At 43.3% G+C, this 26142-nt stretch overlaps 1 protein-coding gene across 2 annotated transcripts in view; it reads left to right on the top strand.

Moving 5' to 3' along the window:
- The window catches only part of SIDT1 (SID1 transmembrane family member 1), a 95471-nt gene extending 87644 nt beyond the window's left edge, over window positions 1-7827 (top strand). The window contains exons 22-26 of one of the 2 annotated variants that reach the window (XM_059687836.1): window positions 248-294; window positions 2265-2370; window positions 2456-2566; window positions 3548-3661; window positions 5744-7827. In XM_059687836.1, the coding sequence (XP_059543819.1) occupies window positions 248-294; window positions 2265-2370; window positions 2456-2566; window positions 3548-3661; window positions 5744-5806 (441 nt within the window). In that variant the 3' untranslated portion in view covers window positions 5807-7827. The remainder of the gene's footprint in view (window positions 1-247; window positions 295-2264; window positions 2371-2455; window positions 2567-3547; window positions 3662-5743) is intronic. The other variant, XM_059687837.1, reaches the window with a different exon arrangement.
- Window positions 7828-26142: the final 18315 nt, after the last annotated feature.

Genomic DNA, 26142 nt, shown 5'->3' with positions numbered 1-26142 from the left:
AGCTACACACGCCCTCTGAGCCACGGCCCCCGCCTTGGCAGGTGCTCAGGGAACCCCGTGTGCCCTGCCAAATAGCCTCACTGGTCTGTGGTCCCTTAGCACCTGCTAATGGTTTACAATCAGAGGGTTTTTACACAAAGGAATGTGGGGCCCCTTAGCCCACTGCCACTTGTCAGGACCTGTGGGCACTAAAAATTGAGGGGGCTGAGGCTGAGAGGTTTTCCGTGTTTTCTCTCCTCCTTTTCAGGACAGAATGGTGTTGCTCATCGTGGGGAATCTGATTAACTGGTCCTTGTAAGTAATCTTAGGAAGACACCTTTTTTCATCTGTATTAATGCCTCTAACACTGCGGTTTAGCTTTCCTTGGTTGTCATTTTTATAAACAAATCTGAAATTAAGGAGACCATAGGATTGAGCTTGCCCTAGAGACTTGAGAGAAAGGCATTTTTCTCCTGCAAAGAATGCACTGAGAAGCTCTTGTGTACCAATAGTAGCCCCCCTTAAAGCGTTGAGTTCAAAGCATTGAGTTCATTTGCTCAACAAGACAGACATCGAATTAGTGGATAGATTAGATTAGATTAGATTAGATTAGATTAGATTAGATTAGATTAGATAGATAGATAGATATTATGTCTGTAGTTGCAAAAATGCAATGTAGCTTTAAATATTTTTGAAGAACTTTCCATAAAGGCTACCCAGCCATTTGTCTTAGAGTGTGTGTGTGTGTGTGTGTGTGTGTGTGTGTGTGTGCAAAAGTCTCTTTCCTAGTTATTGTTTCCCCCCTAGGTCTCATTCTTACTACTCCACCTACATCATTCTTCCTCTTCTTTCTCTCGTTATTGGCCCTTTTTCCTGCAAATGGTCTCAAAATAGAACAGTACAATAGACGTATATTTTTGCTAGCTGTATCTATTTTATGCAACCAATTTTCAACTAAAAAATGTGAATGAGTCTGGCCGGGTGGCTCAGGTGGTTTGGACTATCATCCTGTACACCAGAAAGGCTTGTCAGGGCTCGCAGGGAGGAGTTGATGTTTCTCTCTCTCTTTCTCTTTCTTTCTCTTTCATTTCTCTCTCTCTCTCTCTCTCTCTCTCTCTCTCTCTCTCTCTCTCACCAATAAAAACATATTCTCTGCCCTAGCCAGTTTTGCTCAGTGGATAGAACGTCAGCCTGCAGACCAGAGAGTCCTGGGTTCAGTTCCAGTCAAGGGCATGTACCTCGGTTGCAGGCTCCTCCCCGGCCCGGGCCCTGGTCAAGGCACATGCTGGAGGCAACCAATCGATGTGTTTCTCTCACATGGATGTTTCTCTCTGTCTTTTCCTCTCTCTCCCACTCTCTCTAAAAATCAATGGAAATATATCCTCAGGTGAAGATTTAAAAAATATAAGAATGAGTGAGATAATTTATTAATCCCTCAAAGATAAGTGAGTTTAGCTGCTTTTACTAGTGGTTCTTCGCTGATGGGCACCTCTGTTCAGTGACCTTCGATGGAACAATAACTCTCTACTTCTGTTGCCCTTTAAGACATAAGGGAATGAAAGAGGCATCCCTTCAGGGAAGCCAGAATCTCTTCAGGATCACTTGAATCTTATTGGGGCACCATAAGCTTCTGGAAGAATCTCCCCACAGTGCTGTCACCAAGGGATGCCCTCAGGATAAGGCTTATGGCTGTGCAGGGCCCCTGCTTTACATGGGGGTGAGTCGAGATGGACGATTCTTGGCAGTGGTCACCTGCGGGCTGTTTGGGGCCACCCTTTTAGGGCAGACTCCGCAGACCTGGTGACTGTAAGATGGGATAATAAATTTTAGTATTAATTTTAAAGCCATAGACAGCTATCTAAAGTTGGTCATGTGTTTCAAGCTAATTATTGGGATAATTCTACTTCTAGTACTGCAGTCTAGTCTAATGAAGTAATCTTCAGTGCAAAAGCAAGCACAGTATGTCTGGAGGTGTTCGTTCATCCATTCATTGTGTTGTTCTTTATAATAGTGAGAAACTGAAGGGCGAAGGGAAAACCCTTCGTTGCAACCAGAGAGGAAAGGCAATTCTTTATGGTGCATCCACTTATGGGAAAGTTACGATCGATCGTTAAAAATGAACGTGCTGAAGGAAATGCAAGCCGTTAAAAGTTACTTATAATATGTTAAAGAGGTTTTTTTTTAATTCCCCTCCTTGCAAAAATGGGAGTGGGGAAGTGAAAAAAGTCAATAATGTCACAAATCCACCTTCGTGGCTGCAAAATAACTCCTCCCCGTGTGCTCAGCGCCCTCTTCGGACTGATCTACCGGCCCAGGGACTTTGCCTCCTACATGCTGGGCATCTTCATCGGCAACCTGCTGCTCTACCTGGCCTTCTACATCATCATGAAGGTAAGCGAGGCGCTGGGAGCCGCAGCGCCTGGGCCCGCGGTGGCGGTGCAGGCAGCCCCGCAGCCTCTGCCTCTCGCCCCCGCAGCTCCGCAGCTCCGAGAAGGTCCTCCCCATCCCGCTCTTCTGCATCGTGGCCACCGCGGTGGTGTGGGCCGCCGCCCTGTATTTTTTCTTCCAGAATCTCAGCAGCTGGGAGGTAAGAGAAGTTTTCTTTTCCAAGGTGTGTCCCTCTCCATCTGCCTTCTGACCATCTTGCTTCCCTCTCTCTATGTGCTAGTTGCTATTTATCTTTGGGATATCCTCTCAAACAAAAGCTTTCTCTAAAAACCTCAATATCCACACACAAATGCTCAACGAATGGCACCTTGTCATCACTCTCAGGGTAGCACTCACAGGTGTGTAAGTCCTACAGACGCTGCACATTTGACCTTCCTTATGTGTTGTGTTACGATCCTGTTGCCAGTGAGTGTTTAACATGTGCAAGACCTTGATTAGTGTATCTTCTCCCCTTTCTCAGCATAAGCACCATCCATAAACAAATACCCAGGTGCAGGGGTCTATAAGTCCATTTCATAGATTGGAAAGCGGAGGCCTAGGAATTTAGTGATATTTCTGAAGCACAGAACGTGCGAGTCTCCACTCTCCATCTCCACAATCACCACTATCGATTTTAGAACATTTTATCACTCCATAAAGAAACTCCCCATTTCTCCTGAATTCCTGAGCCCTAGGCAGCCACCAAACTGTCTTTTGTCTCTATAGATCGGCCCATTCTGGACACTTCTTAGAAGTGAAATCATATACTCTGTGGCTTTTGAACCTGACTTTCTTCATGTAGCATAACATTTCCTAGATTCACCCATGGTGTAGCATGTATCCGTACTTCATGTCTTTTTATTGCTGAATAATATATTCCATTGTATGGATACACTACATTTTATCTAGTCATTCATCAGTTGATGGGGACATTTGGGTTGTTTCCACTTTGGGGTTCTTATGAATGACGCTGTTCTGAACATTTATGTGCAAGTTTTTTGTGTGTGAACATATGTTTTCTTGGAAGCTAACTTTTTGAGTCGGGCCTCTAGTAGCATTTGTGTAGCTTTCTGGAAGCTCAGCCCTCTGAACAGCTGAACTGTGGGAATGCTCGCCCACATCCAGCCTCACCTTCTTCCAGGGAACCCCAGCTGAGTCCCGGGAGAAGAACCGGGAATGTGTCCTGCTGGATTTCTTTGATGAGCATGACATCTGGCACTTCCTCTCTGCCACTGCCCTGTTTTTCTCATTCTTGGTGAGTTGATACCTTTTTGTTAATTTGTTCTCTCTTTACATCTTGTACTCTGTCTTTTTTCTCATTCCCTCTTTCTTACACCCTCTTTCTTTTTATTCTTTCTAATTTCCCTTTCCAATTCTGCATTGTAATTTAATGTACAGGTTGTTTCATTTTTTACATTGTATCTTCCGGTTAGATAGTTATTTTTCTTTATTCTTCAATATTTTAAGACACAGAGTGACAAAATGATTTTCCTTAAGCTTCACAACATTTGGTTATCAGAACTCACATGCCCAGAATCCCCCAGGCACTGCTTTTGGCATCCACTAAAATTTCGATAGCATTAGGCTATTCCTCCTTATGCTATCTTCACATTCCTCCTTTCAGTCTCAGTGAATATAAGTCATTTACAAATTCCTGGAGTAACTCAGGATAGCATCCAGGCCTCTGTTGCCTTTTAACCTGTCAGTTCCAAGTCTTTCATGTAGTCCCTTCATTTCTTAACCCAAACACCTTCCCAGAAGCCACGCATATTGTAACATCCTCAGAAGATAACTCCCAGCATTCTTTCACATTAATTTTGACTTTCATAATTAACCCTTTGCGGTCGTTTGTCTACTCTCAGCCACCAAAGCTTTTTTACCATTCCGGTCGTATGTCTGCTCTCAGCCACCACAACAAGGAAACCGTACGAATCTTAACTCTATTCATTCATGTATCAGTTCATAATTTCTCTAAAAGCTCTTAAGTGTCTAAGCGACCTTGTCACGAACCAAAACATTGCCCTGACAAATTGGAGATATCAAAACTCAATATAAACAAACGCGGTCGTTCCACACTAGCCATGCAAAACACCTTGGCGAGTCAGTCGCCTTTTGAGAGTGAAGAAATTGACAAGCTTCGGAGATACTTCGCAGAATTTCAAATAAAGCTTTACAAATTACGTTTAACTGTAATTAGGCATTCTCGCTTGTTAAGATATTTCAAAATAATACTCCAAAATGGCAAAAAGAAAGTTACCGAAAGAAGTGTACTGCGAATCTGAAAGTAACGATGAAGAGTTTTATTTTGGCACCTTGAATACTGACTCTGACATAGAAAGTGATAACGTTTGTAGTGATTCTACTAGTAGTGACGTAGTTCCAAAAAAGAATTAATAAATCTTGTTTATCCTTCATAATCTTGCATGTTATGTATCACTGTTCTTTCAATGGAAATTAATTCCGACCAGTATGACACCCATGTCCAAATTTAATACGACCGCAAAGGGTTAAAAGCCCATGGTACCTGCACAGGTTCATGACAAATAGCAGGAGTCGGTCTCCAGGACGCCCACTACTGCCCGCTTTAAGCAGTCTCTGCTGGCCTTATTGCCTCAATTAGTGGAGCAGGGCTACCCCCTGGTGGCCGGTTTCAGAAGTTTACTCTGTATACTCTTGCTTAAGGCTTTTATTTTTGAGTCACTTTCATTAGAGAGAGACAGAAATGGAGCGAAGGGTTCGATATGGAGAGAGTGATGGTGGAGGGGCCTACAAATGGAGGAGGAGGATACAGTTTATGTGTAGTAACACTTTATGCAATAAGACTTCATTTCCTTTAGGTCTTGACCTAAATGGTCCCTTCAAAGTAATGACTTCCTCAGCCACCTCTCAACATGTTTTTACCTCCCATACCCCATACTGCCATGTTCTTGTCATAGTTTGACTTTTATCCTTAGTATATATTACCATCTAACATACTATACTTAGCACATGTTTCTGTCTAACATACTACATATGTTTTACTCATGTATTTGCTTCATGTCTGAAGCCCTCTCTTGAATGTAAGCTCCAGGAGGGTAGGGATTTTTTGTCTCTGTCATTGCAAGTAGTTGTATCTCCAGCACCTAGAATAGCACATGGTAGACCTTGATTAATTAATAAATGAGCTATGTCATTAAAATAAGTGCCTGTTCAGGGCACGGCATGGTAGAAGGCCGCAGAAGACATGAAAACGAGTAAAGGCACATGTTTCAATCCACATGTGTCTCAGAGAGAAAGTAACGACTTACTGCAGCTATGACTGTGCATTCATTTCATTTCTCCGTCCCTCTCCTTTCAGGTTTTGTTAACCCTGGATGATGACCTGGATGTGGTTCGGAGGGACCAGATCCCTGTCTTCTGAGCCTCCAGCATTAAGAGAGGAGAGAGGGAGCGATCGATCTTGGTGCTGTTTCATGAAAAATGCAGGGCCTGTAGCAAAGTAACCACTGCCAAATACTCCACTCCCCCCCTGTGGAGTCAACTCTGAATATATTCACACAGAGAGGAGAGGAGCGGGGGAGACTCGAACCTGCAAGGGTGGAGGCAGCAGGGAAGCCAGGGCTATGGACAGAGGCGAGCCCTGAAGCCCCTGTCCCTTTATGTCGCAGCTCTGAACTAAAGATGGACAACCGCTGCATCAAAGTCAACTTGCTATCATGCGGGGCCCTCCCACCCTCACCTGGGACCCACCAGCAATGGCTGAATGAAGCTGCGCCCTTCTCTCCAGCTGCCTCCATGCCCACCAGAAACTTGAGGTGGGCGCCCTTTGCACTTCTGCAACGTCTGCTGCTCTAGCCATCTCTGAGCACCAGCTCCTTGTCCAGGGCCCTGGGCTGATGTTGGCTCCTCAGAGTCTGGCAGAGGAGTGGACAGATGTTTTATCAGCACCAGCTGGGCACCTCCTCAGAAGGACTGCTGTGTGTTTCCCCCAGGTTCCTCACCTCCCTAGAGAGACTCTGGATTGGGCCTGTCACACATTCCTCCTAACAGGTCGCTGGGCCCAGAATTTGGGTGCTTACCTATTCCTGGTGTCTTCATCTCACTGCTGTGTGTTGACCCCAACACTCAGGCTCCGCCTTCTCCGGAAGGCCCTGCTAGCCCACAGACCAGCTCCAAGGTGGAAGGGAAATGAGAGAACTTTTCTAGCAGCAGGAGGAGCAAGAGAAATGACCGGCAGGGCTGAGGCGAGTGACATCAGCATCAAGCAAACATGCCTCGCCTTAAGGACTTGGGCTCCTGGAGAAACCCAGCCACAGCAAAAGGGCATCCTTGTGCCTCCAGTTCAAACAGCGCAATTCTGCGCCCACATCACCTCTGCAGAAGAAATGGGTGTTTCACCAGGGACACTGCACTGGGGTCCTGTACACTGACCCAGCCCTGAGCTGTCACTTTCTGTAGATCAGGGCCTGCAGACATGCTCCCTGGAGTTCTCTAGAAGCAACTCTCAGGCCGATGCATTTTACTCTAACTCTCTAGTTGCAAAGAGCACAGGACATTAAGGATGGCCTTGGTCACACCTGATTCTCGTTGTCTCCCTGTACGGTGTTGAGAGCTCAGCATCCCACTTCCCTCCCCACTGTCTGGCTGCTCTGCACCTGAGAGTCCTACTTGGACCAGGCTCCTTGTTACCTGAGTGGGATGTAATCAGAAACTACGCACACAGATGTGCACACATGGATATATATCTGCCTGTGAGGTCACCTCTCACCTCTGCTTTCCTGATCATTCATTAGAGAAAGGGATCAGCCATTTAAAAAATTAAAAAAAAACTATTATCCTTTCTCTAAAATATCTGATAATGTTCAAAAACATTATGGAAATTTGAATGGCAAACTTTCCCTGGTTTTAAAAACACAAAGATGCTTTAAATGAAATGTTGTGATGTGTGTGTGTGTGTGTGTGTGTTTCCTAAAATGCCCCCAAATTTGTAATTGGTCTTCTGTTACTCTTTATTCCTTAAAAATTGTTGGCATTCTACCCTGGAGACAAAATCCTTGCCTCATTCACATGATCGTGGTATGATCACATGAGCTAACACATACTGGTGAAAGTGTTCTATAAAATAAAAACTCGTAAAAAAAATATATTGTTGGTTTGCGTAGGCCATATGAAGGCCACCCATTAAATGGTTGTGTTAGTCTAACATCTAAAACAAATTTTGAATCTGTTTAACTATGGCTGATTTGAATTAATTCGTTTCTTTTAATACACTAATGGTTACAAATCAAAAAAAAAAAAAAAGGTCCCACTAAGGAAATGTGAACAAAGTCTGTTCAAGTAACTCTGTGGCCTGAGGTGAGTATTTTGTAAGACACATTACCTGTTTGGTAGCTTTTTGAGAAAATACATCCATGGACATGGACATGGGAAAGGCCTTGTAGAGATGGATGAATTGTGCTGCTGTATTCTTGATCATTTTCTGATGTCTGTCTTGTGCTATAAACTCACACACTGTGGTCAGTTTTGTTCTCTACAGCAGAACTAAAATCCCAGACCAAGCCCACTCAGATATTAGTAAACTACAGGCTCGGTGCACGAAATTCGTGCACTCAGGAGGGGGTCCCTCAGCCCAGCCTGCACCCTCTCTCAGTCAGGGAGCCCTCAGGGGATATCTGACTGATGGCTTAGGGCCTAAGCTATCAGTAGGACATCCTTAGTGCTGCCACGGAAGCAGGAGAGGCTCCTGTCACTGCCACTGCATTCGCCAGCTGTGAGCCTGGCTTCTGGCTGAGCGGCACTCCCCCTGTGGGAGCGCACTGACCACCAGGGGGCAACTCCTGCATTGAGCATCTGCCTCCTGGTGGTCAGTGCACATCATAGTGACTGGTGGTTTCACCGGTCGGTCGATTTGCATATTAGCCTTTTAGTATATAGGAAATTAATCCTAAAGGTACTTGTTGCTCATTCTCCCTACAGTGCTGATCTCATGGTTGGAGGGCTCAGTACATGGTTCGAAGGCACCGGAGGGGTGGGTGGGAATGTGGAGCAGGGGCAACCAGAGTTGTTTAGAGCCGATGGCCCCTCCCCTGTGTAGGACAACGCCTGTGCTCGTGGACTGCACTCTTGACAGGGGAAGGGAAGGCAACTCTGAACACTGAGGTCAACCGGAGGGTAATTGGAGAAAAACAGCCCTGCCAGGCAGGTCTTGGCAGAGCAGGCCCAGAAGTAATGAGAGCAGTTCAGCTGGAGCCGGACTGCCATGTGGCGGCCAGGGGGGCAGAACGGTGCACGGGGAAACAGCCTCTTCACACCTCTGAGAAACACCTGCCGTGCCGGATGGCTGCGGCTTAGCCGGGTTATTTTAGCACCGGCGGGAGCCAGGGGAAAAGCAGGATCTATCTGAGGAAGGGACTTTCCGTGGCCGGACATCACCCGGCCAGCTCCTGGGGCAGAGAAAGCAGCAGCTGCTGCTTTGCAGCTCCAAACAGCCACAGGAGTGTTCTGTGGGGCCGCGAACTGCACGTGTCAGTAAAGCAAGCAATGCCCACGTGTTTCTCATTCCGGGAGACAGTCTCTCCAGGTAAAACCTGGGGCGAAGGGAGACAACAATCAACGTTCTTCATAGAAGGAATGCGGAGTGGGAGCAGGATCCTTGCATCAGACTTGAGTCCAAATACGTTCGCCGTGGGACGCCCGGCAAGTTGCTGGAACTCTCTGATCCCCACCTTCCCATCCAGGTGCACTACCTGCGGGTGACAAAGGTGGAGGTGTGTGGAGCACCAGGAGCCGGGTCCACGCAGAACGGCCTCGCCCAGCACGACGGGGAGGCAGGGCCAGAGCTGATCTCTCCCCGGTGTGTCTCCCTCCTCCAGGGGCTCCTGACACCAGCGGTTTTGTTCCCCGCCGGGTTCCTGGAGGCCTTCAGGGGGTGGGAGGCCTCACCTGCCCAGATGCTGCCTGGAGCTATCTACCCTCCCAAGCCCCCCCCCCCGCCCCCCTCCTTGCCCTTTGTTGCTGCATTCCACTGCCTCTGACCCTTAATACTTTTATTCCAACTCAAATGAAAAGTTGCTACCACAGCTAGGGCCCAGCGGGAAGTGGGGCTGGGTATGATGCCACACTTCACCACTGCCTTCTCCATCGGGCTGGCCTCCTCTCTCCAGCAGCTATTGCTACCGGTGTAGGGAGCGCCATGTGCAAACGTCTCCCACCCTCCCCGCCCATCACCAAATGTCCTGGTGGTGGGCTCCAGTGGAGCAGGGCTTCCACCTGCACTGACCAAGCAGGTCCCAGGAGGAGGAAGCATGGGAGGTCCCTCAGGTTTTGAAATGACCTTGCTCACCACAGTTCTGCCCGGTTTTAAATTCTGTTTTTAAATCTGTGTTTGGAGAAGATGCACCAGTGTGGCTCCGTTTTGACACCTCCTCGATGTCAAGGCACCTAACCTTAGGCCTTCACACAGGAATTCAGGTAGGCTTGGCAGGCGTCCCAGGTTAGCTCCACCTCTGAGCGTCTAATAGGCCACAGTGATAGAGTTTTCACTGGACAGGACTCTGCAAAGGGACCGCTGCTCTGAGCTCCAAGGAGGGGCAGGAATTCCCCATATGGCTTTCCTGAAGTGTGGTCTTTCTATTCCCATTGAAATACAAAGAACACGAAGTGTTTCCCATCATTCACACAGAATTGTCCTTTACTCCCCCAAATCTTAGGGAATGGAGCTCTGCCCTCTTCCTAAATATCTCCAGATTCGATTTCATAAGTACCCCTGAACTCTACATTTTAACAAATTCCTTGGTTCTAGTCTATGTTTTTTTTTTATTGCTTAAAGTATTACAAAGGGTATTACATATGTGTCCATTTTCCCCCCCCCGCCCTAGACAGTCCCCTAGCCTCCCCTATCCCCCAGTGTCTTATGTCCATTGGTTATGCTTATATGCATGCATACAAGTCCTTTGGTTGATCTCTTACCCCCCTACCTCCTGCCCCCCAACCCTCCCCAGCCTTCCCGCTACAGTTTGACAATCTGTTTGAGGCAGCTCTGCCTCTGTATCTATTATTGTTCAAAAGTTTATAATGGTCTCTATTGTCCATGAATGAGTGAGATCATGTGGTATTTTTCCTTCATTGACTGGCTTATTTCACTTAGCATAATGCTCTCCAGTTCCATCCATGCCATTGCAAATGGTAAGAGTTCCTTCGTTCTTAGAGCAGCATAGTATTCCATCGTGTAGATGTACCACAGTTTTCTAATCCATTCATCTACAGATGGGCACTTAGGCTGTTTCCAGATCTTAGCTATGGTGAATTGTGCTGCTATGAACATAGGGGTGCATATATCCTTTCTGATTGGTGTTTCTGGTTTCTTGGGATATATTCCTAGAAGTGGGATCACAGGGTCAAATGGGAGTTCCATTTTCAGTTTTTTAAGGAAACTCCATACTGTCTTCCATAGTGGCTGCACCAGTCTGCATTCCCACCAGCAGTGCACAAGTGTTCCTTTTTCTCCACATCCTCTCCAGCACTTGTCGTTTGTTGATTTGTTGATGATAGCCAGTGTGACAGGTGTGAGATGGTACCTCATTGTTGTTTTGATTTGCATCTCTCGGATGATTAGTGACTTTGAGCATGTTTTCATATGTCTCTTGGCTTTCTGAATGTCCTCTTTTGAAAGGTGTCTATATAGGTCCTTTGTCCATTTTTTGATTGGATTGTTTATCTTCCTTTTGTTAAGTTGTATGAGTTCCCTATAAATTTTGGAGATTAGGCCCTTATCAGATATGACATTGGCAACTATGTTTTCCCACGTAGTGGGTTTTCTCGTTGTTTTGTTGATGGTTTCTTTTGCTGTGCAGAAGCTTTTTATTTTGATGTAGTCCCATTTGTTCATTTTCTCTTTCGTTTCAAGTGCCCTAGGGGCTGTATCAGTGAAGAAATTGCTTCGGCATATGTCTGAGATTTTGTTGCCTTTGGATTCTTCTAGAATTTTTATGGTTTCCTGTCGTACATTTAAGTCCTTTATCCATTTTGAGTTTATTTTTGTGTATGGTGTAAGTTGGTGGTCTAGTTTCATTTTCTTGCATGTATCTGTCCAATTTTCCCAACACCATTTATTGAAGAGACTGTCTTGGCTCCATTGTATGTTCTTGCCTCCTTTGTCAAATATTAATTGAGCATATTGGTTCAGGCCGATTTCTGGGCTCTCTATTCTATTCCATTGATCTATATGCCTAATCTTGTGCCAGTACCAGGCAGTTTTGAGAACAGCGGCTTTGTAATACATCTTGATATCTGGTATTGAGATCCCACCTACTTTGTTCTTTTTCAGGATTGCTGCAGCTATTCGGGGTCTTTTTTTATTCCAGAAGAAGTTTTGGAGAGTTCGTTCTAGATCTCTGAAGTATGTTGTTGGTATTTTAATGGGAAGTGCGTTGAATTTATAGATTGCTTTGGGTAGTATGGACATTTTAATGATGTTGATTCTACCAATCCATGAACAAGGTATGTTCTCCCATCTGTTTATGTCTTCCTCTATCTCTTTTTTCAACGTCCTGTAGTTTTCTGAGTAGAGGTCTTTTACCTCTTTAGTTAAGTTTATTCCTAGGTAGCTTAATTTTTTGGTGCGATGGTGAATGGGATTGTTTTTATAATCTCTCTTTCTGAAAGTTCACTATTGGTGTATAGAAATGCCTCAGATTTCTTGGGGTTAATTTTGTATCCTGCTACATTGCCAAATTCATGTATTAAGTCTAGTAGCTTTTTGATGGAGTCTCTAGGGTTTTGTATGTATAATATCATGTCGTCTGCAAATAAGGACAGTTTTACTTCCTCTTTTCCAATTTGGATACCTTTTATTTCTTCTTCTTGCCGAATTGCAATGGCTAACACTTCCAGTACTATGTTGAACAGGAGTGGTGAGAGGGGGCATCCCTGTCTTGTTCCTGTTCTTAGGGGAAATGGTGTTAGTTTTTGTCCATTGAGTATGATGTTGGCTGTGGGCCTGTCATATATGGCTTTTATTATCTTGAGGTATGATCCTTCTACTCCCGCCTTACTGAGAGTTTTTATCAAAAATGGGTGTTGAATTTTGTCAAATGCTTTTTCTGCATCAATTGATATGACTATGTGGTTTTTTTCTTTCAATTTGTTTATGTGATGTATCACGTTTATTGATTTGCGGATATTGTACCATCCTTGTAACCCTGGGATAAATCCTACTTGGTCATGGTGTATGATCTTTCTGATGTACTGCTGGATCCGATTTGCTAAGATTTTGTTGAGGATTTTGGCATCTATGTTCATGAGGGATATTGGCCTGTAATTCTCTTTCATTGTATTGTCTTTACCTGGTTTTGGTATTAGGGTGATGCTGGCTTCAGAGAATGAGCTTGGAAGTGTTCCTTCCTCTTGAAATTTTTGTAGTAGTCTGAGGAGGATAGGTTTTAGTTCTTCCTTGAATGTTTGGTAAAACTCCCCTGTGAAGTCGTCTGGTCCTGGGCTTTTGTTTGATGGAAGCTTTTTGATGACTGCTTCAATTTCTTCCATAGTTATTGGCCTGTTGAGATTTTTAGATTCTTCCTGATTGAGTTTTGGAATGTTGTATTTTTCTAGGAATTTGTCCATTTCCTCCAGGTTGTCTAGTTTGTTGGAGTAGAGCTGTCCATAGTATTTTTTAACAATCATTTGTATTTCTGTAGGGTCTGTTGTTATTTCGCCTCTATCGTTTCTGATTTTGTTTATTTGGGTCCTCTCTCTTTGCTTCTTGGTGAGTCTGGCTAGAGGTTTGTCAATCTTGTTTATCCTTTCAAAGAACCAGCTCTTGGTTTCATTGATTTTCTGTATTGTTTTTTTGGTCTCTATGTCATTTATTTCTGCTCTAATCTTTATTATCTCCTTCCTTCTGCTCACTCTGGGGTTTTCTTATTGCTCTCTTTCTAATTCTTTGAGTTGTAGAGTTAGGTGATTTACTACCATTTTTTCTTGTTTTTTGAGATAGGCCTGTAGAGCTATAAACTTCCCTATCAGGACTGCTTTCATTGTGTCCCATAGGTTTTGGATTGTTGTGTTTCATTGTCATTAGTTTCCAGGATGTTTTTAATTTCTTCTTTGATCTCATTGGTTACCCAGTCAATATTTAATAGCATGCTATTCAGCTTCCAGGTGTTTGAGTATTTTGGGTTGTTTTTATTGTAGTTTATTTCTAATATTATGCCATCGTGGTCTGCCCTCTCCCTCTCCCTTCTTCTCTCTCTCTCTCTCTCTTTCTCTCTCTCTCTCTCTCTCTCTCTCTCTCTCTCTCTCTCTCTCTGAAAGTCAGTTAAAAAAAACATTCAGCCCTGACCTGTTTGGCTCAGTGGATAGAGCGTCGGCCTGCGGACTGAAGGGTCCCAGGTTCGATTCCGGTCGAGGGCATGTACCTTGGTTGCAGGCACATCCCCAGTGGGGAGTGTGCAGGAGGCAGCTGATCGATGTTTCTCTCTCATCGATGTTTCTGACTCTCTATCCCTCTCCCTTCTTCTCTGTGAAATAATCAATAAAATATATTTTAAAAAATAAATAAATAAATAAAAACATTCAAAAGGGAAGATGTACATGAAACAAATAATTCTAATTTGTTAATTACAAGTAGACAAAGATCTCCAAGAAGAGAATGGCACCATCTCCCTAATTCTTAGGAATTGCAACAATCCCCCCTGCTGGAGGACACGCGTGGCACTGGGGCATTAGGTCTGCCCTTTTAGTGGAATCTTACTATAGGAAACTATTGCCCAAAATTCCCATCTCCAACCCCTAGAAGATTAAAGTTGGCAGAACTGATTACTGAAACACTTGACATCTGTCATCAGGCCGTCTGCCCGGGATTTTACATATATTACCATATTTAATCCTGAAAACACCTCCTCCATGAAGTCGGTATTATTACAATTATCCCCATTTCCCAGATGGAGAAAGTGAAAGTTAGGGAAAGCCACTGTTCTCTAGATGAAGCGAATAGTGCAGAAACCTGGATTAGTAGTCAAAAATTAGTAGTTTAAGTAACAAGACCAGAGAAAAGAAAGAAAGATTGTGGTGCAATGATGATTCAACTTTTATTTGTGCATGTATCTATATCTGTAAAACACACAGCCTAAAATTACATAACTATTGGACATATTAACAAGAACAGAAAGTTTTCCAAAACTCAGAAGATATGTGTCTGTTTTATAAACCTGAGTAACAGTGAAACCTACTGTGCTTTTAGGAAAGCCAACCAATAAAACTACAGCATTGGATCATTTTGGCTCTCTAAACTGGAACAGCTGGATGGATTTGTATAAGGACTGCTGCTCTTGTTTCTAAGCTTGTAAAGCTAAGACCAAAAACCTTTATATAAATTCGATGATTGCACTTGGCAAAGGGCTATAGACTGAGGGACTCATTTTAGATTAAAATATATGTTGCATAAGATGTCAAGTTACCGCTGGGAGCCTGTTAATTCCTAAACAAAATTAACAATGGAGAGAAAGCGCAGGAATGTATGGGGTATGGTGTGTTTTTATTCCTAAAAAAACATTCAGAGACAAAAACAAAACAAAAAACTGTCAAGAATTTAAAAATCCTCCAAAGCTGCTTCCGAAACTAATCCATGCTGGCTCAGTAGATCAGGCAGAATCTCTGCCTCCAATTGATGGCTGACCCATTTTTGCTTTTCAGGGCTGGGCCCAACCCTACCCTCCTTTAAAGGAGTGGTTCCATCTGCCAAATTGAGGCAGAGGAAATAGCCTGCATTGAACTGGGAAATCACAAGTCTTCATTTGGGGTACAATGATAATGGTGATAAGTGTTCCTAAATTTGTCCATAAGTAAGACAAAAAAGCAATGTGATGGTTTGAAACGCTAAAATACTAACCAATTTTCCTCTCCTATACTAAGCTGCCTCTAAGACTTTTAAAAAATATTTGTGAATTTGCACATTCACCACTCAGCAACATTTTAAAAAATGGGATTTAACCTAGTTGAGTCATGAGCTCCCAGAAAACTTCTCTGAGGCAGTCAGTTCTCCACCATTACAATCTGGCTTCAGCCTTTTTCCAAACCACAGATCTGAATGTGATTAAACCATATGAGAAAACACCACCAAGCAAGAAAGTGCACAGCACAAGCACAGCTAAAAAGCTGGGTTTCCAACCAGGCCAGTGTGGCTCAGTGGTTGAGCATTGACTTATGAACCAGGAGGTCACGGTTCAAGTCTCCGGCAGAAAGACATATGTAATACTCTTTGTAATACTTTAAGCAATAAAACAAAAATTTAAAAAAATCTCCAGCAGGGCACATGCCTGATCCCCAGTGTGGGGCGTGAAGGAGGCAGTTGATCAATGATTCTCTCTCATCCTTGATGTTTCAATCTCTCTCTCCCTCTCCCTTCCTCTCTGAAATCAATAAAAATATATTTTTTAAAAAATCTGGGTTTTGTATCATCCCCCAAATCTGTAGCTTACTTGTTCATATGAAAAATTAAGTGGCACATTGATGCCAGTAACTAACCGGCCTGACTTCTGAACTTACATACGCAGCAAATTAGTATTATCTCCTTAATTTCTTACAGGAAGAAAAATGGGTCAAAAAAGCCGCTGACTAAAAAACTATATTCTAGCATTTCAGTCTCACATATAGAGGGATGGAAATGAAGAAGGTTGTGGAAAAGAATTGCCACTTGACATTTTTTGTATTTTTTAATTTTATCATTATTGTTGAAAGTATTACAGATGTCACCTTTTTTTCCCCATTGACTCCTTCCACCCTGCACCTGCCACCCACCCCAGGCCTTCACCACACTAGTGTCTGTGTCTATGGGTTATGCATATATGAACATAAATTCTTCAGTTAATCTCACTTGACATTTAAATATTCCTTTCCAACTGTGTGAAAATGCTCCAAATATAAAACCTCTGTACTTTACAATAGCGCTGTAAGGGAGCAAGGACAGATAATGTACCAACAAAGAAGTTATGCTGCTTGCCCGACGTCACACAGCCCAGCAATGGCAGCCTGATATGAAAGAGTATCATGGCTCTTTCTTTTTCTAAAGAGTGACAGCAAAATAACTTTGAGATTTGACTGACTCAAGAAATTTATCAAGAGAAAGCCAACATCAGTTCAGACTTCCAGAGTTTTTTATCTAGATATAAAGTATATTCAGTAATGTACAACATGTGCACTAATTTAAGTTTATATAGATTGGTGAATTTTTACATATATATGTACACACACACACATATACACCACTGTAATTGCTACCCACATTAAAATAGAAAACATTCCTAGCATCCTCATGTCTGTTCCAAGGTAATCCTGAACCCAGAGATAACCACTATTCTGACTTCTCTCCTCATAGATGAACTTTGCCTGTTCTCGAATTTCATATAAATGGCATTGTGCAGTAAGTACTCCTTTTTGTCTGGTATCTTTCCCTTGATATGTCTGTGAGATTCTTCTGTGTGTGTACCAGTAGCTTCATTTTGTGAATATGACATTTCATTTATCCATCCTCCTATTGATGATGTTTGGTTTGTTTCCAGTTTGGGGCTACTGTAAAGAAAGCTTCTATGAACAGTTTTACGCATATCTTTTGGTGAACTTATACAACATTATTTTCCAGGGTAGAGTAGATAAGTCTTTAGTTTTAAAGAAACTGCCAACAATTTTCCAAAGTTTCCATTATCACCCATGAGAATTCTAGTTATTCCACATCTTTGCCAACACTTGGCACTTGTCAGTTCTTTCCATTTTAGCCTTTCTGGGTGAGAGAGTAATGGTATCTCATTTCGTTTTATTTTGCAGTTCTCTGACTGCTGATGTTGAGTGCCTTTTCTTAGGCTCTTGGCCATTTACGTAAAGAATGTTTTCAAGTTTTTTGCCAACTTTTTAAAAATCAGCTTATGAGGCTTTTTCTTTTTGATACATTTAATCTTTGCCATTCTGTAACTTGAAGAGAAATATTTAAATTTAATATAGTCTAATATAATAATCTTTTTTTTATGGTTATACTCAGATAATATTTCCTAAGGTGTTTTTCCAAGAACACTAGTTCTCAAATTGTTTGGTCTCAGGATCCATTTATAGTCCTAAATTGCCGGGGTCCAACCCCAGCAGGTCCAGGGGTCCCCAAAGGTGTAGACGGAGTCGGCGAAGAAGGAATGACACATAGACAGCGTTCAGTTGATCAGCAGCCTAGCCAGAATCTCTAGCCAAGTTCTGGTCTGGATCTCCAGAGAGGTTCTGCTTAGGATCTCCAGAGAGGTTCTGTCCAGGTTCTCCAGTCAGGTTCAGTCACCAGGTTCTAGTCAGGCTCTCCTGCCAATCTCCGCAGTCAGGTTCAGTCCAGGATCCCCTGCCATGCTCTCTCGCCAGGCTCTGCCTCCAGGCTCCGAGGCCAGTCCCTGTCCAGGATCCTCCGGCATGCTCTCTCCAGCGAAGTTCTTCTGTCTCTAAAGAACCTTCTGTATAGGTTCTGTGCCTAGGCTCTGTCTCTCTTGGTCCTGTCTTCCAAGCCCCTGTGTCTTGCTGTCTTGTTACATCTGTATTTATACCAGTTCATTCAATCCTATCAATCTCTATTACAAAGGTTAGGGCGTTTCTTATCTCCATTCCAGGGAGTAAAGATTATGTAGCTTAAGCATGATTGTTCATAGTTAAAATGATTAATTACCCGCCTGGCACTTAGTTGAGGGGTTTTATTCTCTCCCTAACTTCAGGGGAAAATCCCTACCTGGGGATTCAACCTTTCTCGGAGAGGTGACCTTGGTTAAAACACAGTGCCAAGAAGGTGAGCAAACATATTAAGAACCGTATGCCATATATGCCAGGTCCCTTGAAACAGCAAGGATGGACCGGCTCCCGGCACTAAATATTATTGAGAACCTCAAAGATGTTTTTGTTTATGTAAATTATATCTATCAATATTTACCATCTATAATAATAAAAGCATAATATGCTAATTAGACTGGACAGCCGAACAACCTTCCAGAAGTCATTCCGGACATCCTCCCAGACAAAGCCGCTGAAGCAGGGGCCAAGGCAGAGGTGGTTAGGGGCGATCAGGCAGGCAGGCAAGCAGTTAGGGTCGATCAGGCAGGCAGGTGAGCAGTTAGGAGCCAGCGGTCCTGGATTGAGAGAGGGATGTACAACTGCCGGTTTAGGCCCAATCCCCCAGAGATCAGCAACAAAATTTTGTAACCACATTGCAATCATTTAATTCAGAAATGTAACAGGGATCGGGCCTAAACTCCCCGAGGCCTAGACATCCCCCGAGGGGTCCCAGATTGCGAGAGGGTGCAGGCCGGGCTGAGGGACCCCCCCCCCCCCCGCACGAATTTCGTGCACTGAGCCTCTAGTGTTAGAAATAAAAATGGGAAATTTAAAATATTTATTCATTTAAAGATAGCAACAAACTCACTACATAATACAAATATTTTATTTTATAAAATTATTATTTTTCGCCCAGGATTGTTGTGAGAATTAAATCAGGTGCTATAGGACGTTTCTATCATTGCAGAAAACTCTCGGATGGCACGGATAGGTGTATTAAATACCCAACATGATGCCTGGCATATAATATCTCTTTGTTCAACCAAACACTCGGTCGGGCACCTGCTGTAAGTCCGTCAGCATGCAAAAAGGAAGCAAGTAGGTTTTTGTCTTTGAGGAGGTCACAGAGAAGTAAACTGCTGATGACAACACAGAGTTGTGCATTCAAGTTTTCTAGACTGTCAAAAACTTGGCTGTCTGAAGTCACCTCTGTACGAGCCCACCATTTCCTGACCGGGATCTTAGTCACCTTAACACAGAGAAACAGCCTTCGTATCCCACCCAGAGGCAGAGTTTCAGGGTGTCCCAAAATTCACGCAAGAAGTAATTTTGAGAGAAAGAAGATGGCGGCGATATAGGCAGACGCGTCCCAGGTTGTGTCCCGGAGCAAATGGAGTGAGCAGCTGAAACTAGTAACACCCACCCCGAATTGGCGAAATTGCTCGGCTGGTGAGACGGTTTACGGCCGGGAAGGGCAGAACTCCCCTGGAAAGGTAAAAAAAAAAAAAACAGGGATTTGGGCAGGAAAGTTTGCCAGACCTCTGAGCCCAGAGGGTCGGAGGGAGACCGAGTGGCAGACAGCCGCGTCCCCTGGGACAGGCACAGCCCCTGACAGGGGAAAGGAGATCTGCGGGATTCCTGGCGCTGCCAGAGGATTTGAGAACGGGGTTCTGTGACCACGGAGGACTGAGCCTAAAGGGGGCAGCCTGAAGAGCTGACCAGACCATGCAGTGCCAGTAAGAGAGGAGCTTACAGAACCTAAGCCTTCCCCGTTTCCGCGGCCAGCGTTTGTTTGTTTGTTCTCACCGAATCCTGTTCATGGGACATTTCGGATACAGACACTCACCTGTGCTGAAGAGAGGGAGAGGGTGCGGAGGAGTGGAATCTGGGGAGAGACTGAGGAGAGAAGGGGGGCCAGGAGAGGTGGCAGCGAATTGAGTGTTGAGTGCTGAGACACCCCTGAGCCCAGGACTGGGGCAGCCATTCTCTCCGGAGAGTGAGACTCCTCCCTGCAGCCCCCAGGCAAGGAGCACAGCCACACCCAGATTCCACCCTGAACAAGATCAAGGATTAAAATAATCTGATCAGTCCCTGGGAGTTAACAGGGTCTGGCCTATAGAAGGATTTTCAATGCCATATAGCCTCAGAGGCCAACCCGAGAACACTGCCACCCAGAGGCTGAGCCACAAACTGACTCTTTGCTAAACACAAAATAAGGCAGTCTGAGAAACAAATAAGGCCTGCTTTGAAATAAGGACTGTGGTTTACAACACAGAGGAACAGTGTATCACAGGGAAACTCAACACTCTCCTGAATACCTGGCAGGACTAAAGGCGAGCCAGAATGAAGAATAGAAGAACCGAAGGACCTTCACTACTGCAATTTTTTTTTTCTTTTTTCACCTTTTAACTAAGAAACCAATTTATTTTTCTTTTTTTTCTTTTTTTTTCTGCTTTTTTTTCTTCTTCTTTTTTTTTTCTTCTTTTTCCTGATTTTACCCTTTTAATTGCTACCTTCTTATTTTTAACCAGCATTATTACTGCTACCATTTTACCATCTTTTAAAGTGCCATTTTATTTTCTCTTTATTCTATTTTGGGGTTAGTGTTCTCCATTCTATTTTCATCGTTATATTATTGGTTGTTTCTAGTTTGCATCCATCTACAGGGAGCTGTTGCTGGAATTTGCTGGGATTGGTGGCGGTTCTATAGGAGTATTCTCCTCATATAAAAAGTCTCTTCCCCTCTTCCACTTCATTCTCTTTTTTCGCTCTTTTTTTTTTCTTTTCTTTTCTCGCTTTTATTTTTCCCCCTTCTTTTTCCCAATTTCATTTTTGCACTCCCTTTTTTGATCCCTACTTTTCTTTTCTTTTTTCTCTTTTATCTTTATCTCTTCCTTCTTCCTTATCCCCTAATTCTCTTTATTCGGGTGGTCACCTTTATTTGGGGTTATTAATATCGTGAATATATTTCTGTTTAGTGCCTGGTACGTGGTGCCTTGTTGTGTTGTATTTTGTGCCCTTAAATCAACGCAGCAGATCCGAGCAATAGCAGCCTACTGAGCACCACACCCTCAGTTAAGGAACAGCAGCTGTACGTGAAACCTCCCCCCACCAGCCAGAAGAGCCACCACAGCTGTGAACAGCACCCACCAGAGGAGCTGCTGCCAACTGAAGAGCAGCTGCTACCGCAACCGCCCGAAGAGCAACCACAGACCAAGGAGTCACTGCCACCCAGGGAGCAGCCACTGAACGACTCAACGTCTAGATATGTCAGTGAGATCAAACATGGGTAGACAAAGAAACCCCCAAAGGAAAGAGAAGGAGGACTCTCCAGAAAAGCAGCTAAGTAATACAGAGGCATGCAACATGACAGAAAAAGAATTCAGAATAAGGGTCCTAGAGTGCATAAACCGGATGGAGGGGAAAATCGACAACCTCTGCAAGAAGCAAGAAGAAACAGATGAAAAAATCAACAACTTAAGTAAGACCCAAGAAGAAATGAAGAGTGATATAGCTGCAATAAAAAACACCATTGAAAGTATCAACAGTAGGCTAGGAGAAGCGGAGGACCGAATTAGTGAATTAGAAGACAAGGAAGCAAAACACACCCAAAATGTACTGCAATTGGAGAAAAAAATTAAAAGACAGGAGGAGAGCCTAAGGGAGCTTTGGGACAACATGAAACGAAACAACATACGAATAATAGGGGTACCAGAACAACAGAAAGATGAACAAGGATTAGAAAACCTATTCGAAGAAATAATATCAGAAGGGGAGAACCAAGATGGCGGCATAGGTTAACGCCGGAGTTTGCTGCTTTGAACAACTACTTCAAAAGTGAAACCAAAAAACGGAAGGGACATCACCCAGAACCACAGGAACGCTGGCTGAGTGGAAGTCCTACAACTAGGAGGAAAGAGAAACGCACACGGACACTCAGAGGAGGCGCAGTGCTGAAGTCAAATTCTGAGGTGCGGAGTGCGCGGAGCGGGCTGGCGGCGGAGGGCGCGGTTGTTGTTTTCAATCGGGAGGGAGTCGCAGACTCTGAGCTCCAGATCCGGGCGAGTCTTTAGGGACCCAGACTCAAACGGGAGAAGCGGGACTGTCAGGCTTCGGTCAGAGCGAGTGCAGCTTTCTCTCCCAGCTTTGCAGCGGGTGCTGGGACTCAGAGAGGCAGAGCCCCTTGGGACAGGACTGAGAGCCGCCATAACTGCTCTCTCCGGCCCACCCTGTTGATCCTGTGCGACCCGCCCCGCCCAAGCCCTGCACAGAGGCATTTGTCGGATAGCCTCAGGCAAAGGCTAGATTAGCACCTCCCTAGAGGACAGAAGTTCTCTCACTGCTGACACAGCTGATTCTCATAGCCACTTGGCCTGGAGGTCAAACCCTCCCTGGAATTAGCTACAACAATCAAGATTTATCTATAAGACTGCGAACAAAGACCACTAGGGGGTGCACCAAGGAAGCATAACAAAATGCGGAGACAAAGAAACAGGACAAAATTGTCAATGGAAGAAATAGAGTTCAGAACCACACTTTTAAGGTCTCTCAAGAACTGTTTAGAAGCTGCCAATAAACTTAATGAGATCTACACGAAAACTAATAAGACCCTCGATCTTATATTGGGGAACCAACTAGAAATTAAGCACACACAGACTGAAATAACGAATATTATACAGACGCACGACAGCAGACCAGAGGAGCGCAAGAATCAAGTCAATGATTTGAAATGCGAGGAAGCAAAAAACACTCAACCGGAAAAGCAAAATGAAAAAAGAATCCAAAAATGCGAGGATAGTGTAAGGAGCCTCTGGGACAGCTTCAAGCGTACCAACATCAGAATTATAGGGGTGCCAGAAGATGAGAGAGACCAAGATATTGAAAACCTATTTGAAGAAATAATGACAGAAAACTTCCCCCACCTGGTGAAAGAAATGGACTTACAGGTCCAAGAAGCGCGGAGAACCCCAAACAAAAGGAATCCAAAGAGGACCACACCAAGACACATCATAATTAAAATGCCAAGAGCAAAAGATAAAGAGAGAATCTTAAAAACAGCAAGAGAAAGAAACTCAGTTACCTACAAGGGAATACCCATACGACTGTCAGCTGATTTCTCAACAGAAACTTTGCAGGCCAGAAGGGAGTGGCAAGAAATATTCAAAGTGATGAATACCAAGAACCTACAACCAAGATTACTTTATCCAGCAAAGCTATCATTCAGAATTGAAGGTCAGATAAAGAGCTTCACAGATAAGGAAAAGCTAAAGGAGTTCATCACCACCAAACCAGGATTATATGAAATGCTGAAAGGTATCCTTTAAGAAGAGGAAGAGGAAGAAAAAGGTAAAGATACAAATTATGAACAACAAATATGCATCTATCAACAAGTGAATCTAAGAATCAAGTGAATAAATAATCTGATGAACAGAATGAACTGTTGATTATAATAGAATCAGGGACATAGAAAGGGAATGGACTGACTATTCTTGGGGGGGAAAGGGGTGTGGGAGATGTGGGAAGAGACTGGACAAAAATCGTGCACCTATGGATGAGGACAGTGGGTGGGGAGTGAGGGCGGAGGGTGGGGCGGGAACTGGAAGGAGGGGAGTTATGGGGGGGAAAAAAAAGGAACAAATGTAATAATCTGAACAATAAAGATTTAATTAAAAAAAAAAAAAGAAAAAAAAAAGAAATCATATCAGAAAACTTCCCTGAGGTGGGGAAGAAAAGTCACACAAGAACAGAGAGTCCCATACAAGGTGAACCCATAAAGACCCACACCAAGACACATCATAATTACCATGGCAAATGTTCAGGACAAAGAGAAAATCTTACAGGCCGCAAGAGACGGAAAGTCACAAGGGATCTCCCATTAGATTATCAAATGATTTATCAACAGAAACACATCAGGCCAGAAAAGAATGGACAGAAATTTACAAAGTGATGCAAAGCAAAGGACTGAATCCAAGAATACTCTATCCAGCAAGGCTATCATTCAAACTTGAAGGGGAAATAAGGAGCTTCACAGACAAAAATGGCTAAGGGAGTTTATCACCACCAAGCCAGCAATGCAAGGAATGCTAAAGGGACTGGTACAAAAAGAAGAAATAAAAAGCTCAGAAAGAAAACAGCCACACACACAAAAAAAAGAAATGGCTACAAACAAGTACCTTTCAATAATAACTTTAAACATAAACGGACTAAATGCTCCAACCAAAAGACATTGAGTGGCTGAATGGATAAAAAAACATGACCCATACATCTGCTGTCTACAAGAAACCCACCTCATTAGAAGGGACTCACACAGACTGAAAGTGAAAGGATGGAAAAATATCTTTCAGGCAAATGGAAAGGAAAAGAAAGCTGGGGTAGCAATACTTATATCAGACAAAATAGACCTCAAAGTGAAGGCCTTAACAAGAGATAAGGAAGGCCACTTCATAATACTAAAGGGATCAATACAACAAGAAGATATAACCCTGGTAAACATATATGCACCCAATGTAGGAGCACCCAAATTCATAAAAAAAACTCCTGGAAGATGTCAAAGGAGAGATCGACAACAATACAATCATAGTAGGGGACTTTAATACACCATTGACAGCACTGGATAAGTCCTATAGACAAACAATCAGCAAAGATACAGCAATCCTAAATGACTCACTAGATCAGATGGACTTAATAGACATCTTCAGAACACTTCACCCCAAAGCCAGGGAATATACGTTCTTCTCAGGTGCTCATGGGACATCTTCAAAAATAGACCACATATTGGGTCACAAGCAAAGTATCCCCAAATTCAAGAAGATTGAAATCATAAAAAGCATCTTCGCAGACCACGATGGCATAATACTAGAAATAAACTACAATAAAAACAACCCAAAATACTCAAACACCTGGAAGCTGAATAGCATGCATTTAAATATTGACTGGGTTACCAATGAGATCAAAGAAGAAATTAAAAACATCCTGGAAACTAATGACAATGAAAACACAACAATCCAAAACCTATGGGACACAATGAAAGCAGTCCTGAGAGGGAAGTTTATAGCTCTACAGGCCTATCTCAAAAAACAAGAAAAAATGGTAGTAAATCACCTAACTCTACAACTCAAAGATTTAGAAAGAGAGCAACAAGAAAACCCCAGAGTGAGCAGAAGGAAGGAGATAATAAAGATTAGAGCAGAAATAAATGACATAGAGACCAAAAAAACAATACAGAAAATCAATGAAACCAAGAGCTGGTTCTTTGAAAGGATAAACAAGATTGACAAACCTCTAGCCAGACTCACCAAGAAGCAAAGAGAGAGGACCCAAATAAACAAAATCAGAAACGATAGAGGCGAAATAACAACAGACCCCACAGAAATACAAATGATTGTTAAAAAATACTATGGACAGCTCTACTCCAACAAACTAGACAACCTGGAGGAAATGGACAAATTCCTAGAAAAATACAACATTCCAAAACTCAATCAGGAAGAATCTAAAAATCTCAACAGGCCAATAACTATGGAAGAAATTGAAGCAGTCATCAAAAAGCTTCCATCAAACAAAAGCCCAGGACCAGACGGCTTCACAGGGGAGTTTTACCAAACATTCAAGGAAGAACTAAAACCTATCCTCCTCAGACTACTACAAAAAATTCAAGAGGAAGGAACACTTCCAAGCTCATTCTCTGAAGCCAGCATCACCCTAATACCAAAACCTGGTAAAGACAACACAATGAAAGAGAATTACAGGCCAATATCCCTCATGAACATAGATGCCAAAATCCTCAACAAAATCTTAGCAAATCGAATCCAGCAGTATATCAGAAAGATCATACACCATGACCAAGTAGGATTTATCCCAGGGATGCAAGGATGGTATAATATCCGCAAATCAATAAACGTGATACATCACATAAACAAATTGAAAGAAAAAAACCACATGGTCATATCAATTGATGCAGAGAAAGCATTTGACAAAATTCAACACCCATTTTTGATAAAAACTCTCAGTAAGGTGGGAGTAGAAGGATCATACCTCAAGATAATAAAAGCCATATATGACAGGCCCACAGCCAACATCATACTCAATGGACAAAAACTAACACCATTTCCCCTAAGAACAGGAACAAGACAGGGATGCCCCCTCTCACCACTCCTGTTCAACATAGTACTGGAAGTGTTAGCCATTGCAATTCGG

This window comes from Myotis daubentonii, chromosome 3 (genome assembly GCF_963259705.1).
Source record: "Myotis daubentonii chromosome 3, mMyoDau2.1, whole genome shotgun sequence".
In the NCBI taxonomy this organism is placed as follows: Eukaryota; Metazoa; Chordata; class Mammalia; order Chiroptera; family Vespertilionidae; genus Myotis; species Myotis daubentonii.
The sequence above is the reverse complement of the archived record's forward strand: the minus strand, read 5'-3'. Positions and strand labels throughout refer to the sequence as shown.